Genomic DNA, 6,400 nt, shown 5'->3' with positions numbered 1-6,400 from the left:
CGTTTAAAAATAATGTTATATGTGTTAATCATCGGGAATTGAAATTGTCAATATCGCAGATTTTGAATAACAAATATGCGTTTGACGTTATTTGCATTGACAGTTCAGTTATTTAGTTTTTGTGAATTGTTATCTTCATAAAAATTCTCGAATCTTTAGTAAATGATTATTTGACAAAGAAAAAAAAAACAAATTATTTGCAGCCAAATAAATGAATCCTCTGTTGTAATTCTTCCAAATGATTTATTTCTGTAGCATAAACTACAGCCTTCAACCTACCCCACAGAAAGTAATCTAGAGGATATAGGTCTAGAGACCGAGGTGGCCATGGAATGGGACCATCTCTACCTATCCACTTGAAAGGAAAATTACCGTTTAACCAATTTATGACATTATGGGTAAAGAGAGGTTGTTGATAGTGTAATGTTAAGCGTACTTTTAACGGTGTATCATCCAATAGTTCTCTTACATCATTTTGCAGAAAGTTTAAGTATCCTTCTGTATTCAGACAAACGGGAAACTGGATTGGTCCAAGTAGCTAGGTCCCCTAAAATTCCTGTTCACAAATTTATTGCAAATCTATTTTGAAAATTTGTGCGCTGTATTGCCTGTATTTAATGGATTTTATACAAAAATGGAACATTCTACCAATATGAAACAAGAGTACCTTTTTTTACTAAAAAACTGAAATTTCATACTTTTCAGTCAAAAGTCAAAAAAGTCAACGCATAAAAAAGTTATGGTAAATTTTACCCCCCTCCCCCCCAGTGTTGGAACGTATGTGATGAAAATTTGTAAATTTCGTTTCAGTAGCGGACTGAACACGTAAGAGTTAAGCTAATTACCAAATTTTATAAATTTATCTCTACTGGTTTCGGAGTTATTTAGAAAAAACCATCATCAGATTGTCCCCTTTAATCGGCTATAACTTCCTTAGGAAGAATTTTTGGGCCCACATTTATATAAAGAAAAAGTATTATTTCTCGACATAGAACGCCCTGTAGAAATGTTGCCCCTAATTTCGGGACACCCTGTAGTTCTCTGAAAAATTGACTAGTAAAGCCAATTCTACAAATACTTGTTCATAAAAAAAGTAAAAATTTGTATAAACAATTCTTCACAGAATGACAACCTTTTATTTCTTAATTTTAAAGATAGTAAACTTTTGAGGAATTGAATAATGAATAAAATAAGCCTAGTAGTCCGGACGAATTAGGTTTTTTTTCAAAAATCGGGCCTACCTCGAATTTTATGGGCTTAAAATTAAGTAAAAAATACACAGAATAAAAGCCTAAATTTGTGTATTTGTAGATATCGAGCGTCATATTGTTTATAACAAAAGAAAATAATATAATTGCTTTTCTTCAGTTTTTCGCTTATATCTCCGAAAATAAGCCTCTAATCGATATGAAGTATACTTCATGATTTTGTTCCTGAGGAAATTTGCTACAAGGGTAGATTTTTGCGAAAGCTCACAACATTTTTTTTATATTGCAAAATTAGCGGCGAAAAGAAAAATGTGCCCAAGTCAAGATATCGAAATTCGGCTGAAAAGAATCGAAAGGTAATTACATTATCTCGCGTCTGTGCAAATGTCAGATNGTAAAACGTGACGTCGTGACGGTTATCCATGGATACCCGTCACGTCGTCATGTTTTACGTGACGTAAAACGTGACGTCTTATGTTACCCGATATGTTGTCTATTTAACAGCAGTTTCATGCTTGTTCAATTAAACAGGAGTAGTTTTATTTTGTTTTTATTGTTCTTTTCATATGTTAGTACGAGAAAATTGCATCTCAAACACACAGTTACGAGGAAAAATAAAACACAGGCGTTGTAGATATATTTTTATTAAATAAATTACACATTCTACATTCAATAACAGATTGCATGAATTCCTTAGCGTCTGGAACTTAAATGAGCTTTATTCTTCCATAATAGAGTAGTGGCCCCATGGTAAAGTTACATACGACCCCTTTATCAAATAGCGTTTATCATCGTGCGGACTCAAAGCTATTTTTTCCTGAGTCATTGTGAAGACTGCATGTTTTTCGGATTTTATTAAATTTTGTCTGATATATTTATTTTTAAAATTATCGACACACTCGAGGTAATCCTCGAGCGTGATGATGTTTTTGATTATAGATTTTTTTATACCCTTGATCTTCTTTGTTAAAGCCATGTCATCGTCAACAGCTCGTTTAACCATATACATTTTAGATCTAAGACCTACGAAAAGTTCCATAGGGACACCATTAAACTCATCCTTCATCATACCCAAGACTTTTTTATTGACTTGAGGGATGTTATACCTATTGTCAGGGGGGTAGTCCGATGTGTCGAAACGGGTATGACAGTCGCGACGCATGACTTCATAGACATCTTTATCGGTGATTTCATATATCAGCGAGTCGGTGTCGGTATAAAGGACTGAGCAGTCGTTACCAAACTCGGGCACCATATAATCATAGTGAAAATCATATATGGTGGTTTTGGCCAGATCCAAAATCGACATACCAACGTATATCGGCTTGTTGAAGAAGACCTCGGTCTTATTTAACTCAATAGCCACCAAATTCTCATTGAAAATTGTGGCTGCCTTGAACTCTGGCTTCGCGATTAAGGCCTCCGCGCCATAACGCCCCTCCCATTTATTAACTAATTTCACTATGGAGTGTTTTCTAATATTTTCCATCGTTTTTCCGAACACAGCATTATTCATAAGCTTAAATAAGTTCTTTTCAAACTCGTTTTTAGCTGTCTGACGTAATGCTGTATTCAGATCAATGTAAGACTTAAGCCATGGAGACTGTTTGAATTTCAATACGCGGTGAATTTTTGTAAGCTTAAGACCCTGCTTTAATGCCTGTTTTAAAGCTCTGTAGTGAATAACGTACCGCGTCTTATTATGAAGGGTGGCTAAAAGTTTAAAATTTTTACATCCGGGGGGAGCGCTATGTTCGGGGCAGAAAGGCAAGTCGCGATGTAAGTCATGTATATGAGTCGGATATTCCAAGTCAACTTCAAGCAAATACCCTTCAGAAGAAGTATCGGATACGTTGGTGACGTCGATGTTGGAATTTACCCACTCGAACCCGCCGTATGGTAAGTACTGGCTCATAGCCCAACCGTATTGATTGTTGATATCAAAATATGTTAAATACTTTACCGGTTTACTCGGGTCGAAATTTGAAAGATACTTGTTGTTTGCTACGCTTTTTCGCTTAGAACATTGACTTAGCCCTCCGCGAATTCCCCGTTCGATAAACATTAACATATCGATATCGGTCAAAAGTTCTAATGTCTGGCGTGTCTTAAACAGCATACTGTCCCAGGTGTATCCAGGTAGGGTGTAGTAATTAGCCGGATCAAGACCGTATGTCTTGTGGCAACTGCTGCGAAACTGCTCAAACACGTCAGCCAAAAGTAAAATGTCCGTTTTCATGTATAAGTCCGTGTACTCACCTAAATTTTGAATTTTGAATGTATTCCAAACTTTTTGTGCGTGCGCGAACTGTTTAGACGAAATGTTCTTGTCCTCTAAACGGTTATAAAAGTGCGGCTGTTCCGGCAGAGACTGGATATTAAATTTAGCAAAGCTATCCATGAAGTCATACGGATACTCCCCCTTTTTCGTTAATAAAGTAAACTCATCGTCGGCTAGTTCAGAAAACTCTGATTTTAAATTTGGAAACTCGGTTAAGTATGATGATAGCGTATCTAATGCGGAATTCATGAAACGGAAAGAGTCAATAAACCGGAATTTAATTAAATTTTGATCTAAATTTTTTGTGAAAGAAATGTATTTTTCCTTTGTTATCGGAAGTACATCAACCCTACCCGGCAGGTCATTCGCGATATTTTCCAAAATAAAATGTGCATCGTACCCGCTCAGGTTGTGAAAGACAACAGGTATAACAACCCCATCCTTGTAATTAATGTTACACCCGCTGTGCGCGGCGCCTCTATAGTTATTTTCCGGAGACAAATGAAAATGGTCGCGGACTTTAACGTCCTCTGGCTTAAACGGCTGTTCACAGATGTGGCAATGAGTGGCTTTATGAAATTCAGCTTCTTGCGCTGATGTCATGGAAATATTGTAAGGGCATAAGAAAACTGTTTCTACGTCCTCGGCGAACGCAGACATTTCGCGAGCGAACCAAGACATGCAGTCCTCACCACGATAAGATCTATAAAATGATAATGACGGATCGTATGAACACTTTACGTAGTAGCCTATGGCAGCAGGCACATGACGTTGGTACTTGTTGCCGGAGTCCTCCTCTATCAGAACACTCTCGAGGTCGGCGTAGATGGTAAAGGGGACCTTTTCTTTATTTTTATAGTTTTTAAATTTTAGGTCTTTTTGATCTTCCGGAGGTAATCGCACCCTGCAATCATTCTGATTTTTGCAGTCGATGTAGTGTATATCTAGCTTCTCTTGGGTGTAGAAGTAATGTAAGCATCTGTCGCAGAAGTATTTCTTAGCATGATGTTCGCTAAGTTGAGACGATAAGAGGCGCGATAGATCCTTTATCCAGACGTAGTGGTATCTCGCAGATGTAGTACTCTCATCCTCAGCCTCATCAGCGTACATATCTTGTATTAAAAGCAGATTGACATGCGTATCTTTTTTGTTCTTCGTTAAGTATGTCGGGAGGGTAGTAAAGCCTTTCGACATCTTTTTAAGTATGTAAACGTTGACCGATACCCCGTTTTGCTTTTCAAACCTGGGTATCTGCTTCATTGTCATTGGGAACTGGATACCTTTTAAATTTAGAACCGATGAGGGTTGAGGGTAAGACGAAATCCTATCGGGGTGATTTCGAAAATCAACTGCATACAAGGCCGATGTCACCGCCCACGCGAAGCAGGCGTCGTCACCATTTTTTACGTTGACGCATGCCTGCTTCTTCTTAATTGATGTAGGTAAGTTGATGTACGATGATCCCAGCTGTGGCGTGAACTTGTTTATATTGATTCCCAAATTGGTTATTGAATTTAATGCCCAACCAATATCACGCTCCTGGAATTCATCGAGCTCCGTAGAAATCGGTGTCACTACATGTTCTTGAAACCATGTCTCCAGATTAGTATCACGATAAATTGGTGAATTCTTCGTTGTGAAATACTTTGGCTCCTCAAGAATTCTATCGGCTTTTTGCAACCGAAACTGTCCGCTGAATGCCGCGTTGACCTTAATACTGCGAAGCTGTCCTTGAGGAACTCCTTGGGGTCCTTATGCTTTATATTTGTGATGACTCCTGTTCGAATACGTCCATCAAATGCATTAGCTGAATCATCCCAATGGACGTGATGCTTAACAGTTTTCTTAGGGTCGGTAGAACAGCTGGCACCCGTCTTCTTTAAGGACTTAAACTGACATCTAAAGGATTTTATTTGGGCCAGCTGTGTCAATAGATGCTGCTTTTCGCCGACTGTCTTGACAGTTTTCAACTGATATTTTATATTTCGCACAGCTTTCGTGCACTGCCGAAGTCCATCTCTAACGGTTTCTTCACAATATGATTGTTTTAAAACACCGAGTAGGGTACATATTTGGTAATACAAATACTTCAGAATATCTGATGCAGCCATGATGCTATCACTTCAAAGACTGATGATAAACTGATTAGAAGGCGGTAGTAGAGGTGTAGTTATTATCTTTCAGCTAACTAGTGTCGGTGAGATATAATTTTGATACCTGAAAAGAGGTCACGTGATTAAGATGTGTTTGATTAAAAATAGGGCGCATATTCTCACAAAAAATTTCAAAGTATATGAAAAAAAATTTGAAAGTGAGTAAAACGAAAAGATAGTGAGCGTTTTCTACCTACTGGGCAAGCATATCATCGATCGCGAACAAATGGAAAAAATCGATGAAACCCACTATCTTATTGCATTAATCAAGACGTTTAATTTGATATGCGACACGCCATATTTTAAAAAACTCACCTTTATTGAAGACGTTTCAACACCTTTTTAAAAACTGATAATTATTTCAAATATGATAACAGCGCGGAGAGAGATAAGTCTCAAGACAGCGTACTGATAGATAAGCACGAAAGAAAATACCAGATATACCGATGTATCCGGCTTTTATACCTCCCTGATAATCTCGAAACCTTCTCCTAATCTCGAACGTGTCCCTAACGATTGATATATAAAAAAGGTCTCTTAAAGTTTATGTCTTTGCCATTAGAATCAGTGTTAAATTGAAGATTCAGCCTAGTATGAAACGTTTTCGTATTTAAAAATTAAATCGAGATACAAGTTGATAATAATGTCTGCTCGAAAGATGCCGAAAACACGTGTCACCTTATACGCGTAGTAAATTACTAGCTGAGACATGTCGGTTACTCGTTCATTCTTCGTTAATCTGTTGAGGTGTACGGAGG

At 37.6% G+C, this 6,400-nt stretch overlaps 1 protein-coding gene across 1 annotated transcript; it reads right to left on the bottom strand.

Annotated features, from left to right (window-relative positions):
* Positions 1–1,926: 1,926 nt before the first annotated feature.
* Positions 1,927–5,600, bottom strand: LOC111692008. The gene is made up of 3 exons (XM_023455647.1): positions 5,135–5,600; positions 3,843–5,072; positions 1,927–3,722 (listed from the first exon to the last, which is right to left on the bottom strand). The coding sequence occupies exons 1-3, from the start codon at positions 5,598–5,600 to the stop codon at positions 1,927–1,929; spliced, it is 3,492 nt and encodes a 1,163-aa protein (XP_023311415.1).
* Between the last annotated feature and the right edge of the window lie 800 nt (positions 5,601–6,400).

Source organism: Anoplophora glabripennis, unplaced genomic scaffold, assembly GCF_000390285.2.
Source record: "Anoplophora glabripennis isolate ALB-LARVAE unplaced genomic scaffold, Agla_2.0 scaffold536, whole genome shotgun sequence".
Taxonomy (NCBI): Eukaryota; Metazoa; Arthropoda; class Insecta; order Coleoptera; family Cerambycidae; genus Anoplophora; species Anoplophora glabripennis.
Note: the sequence above shows the minus strand (reverse complement) of the source record. Positions and strands in the feature narration are given on the sequence as shown.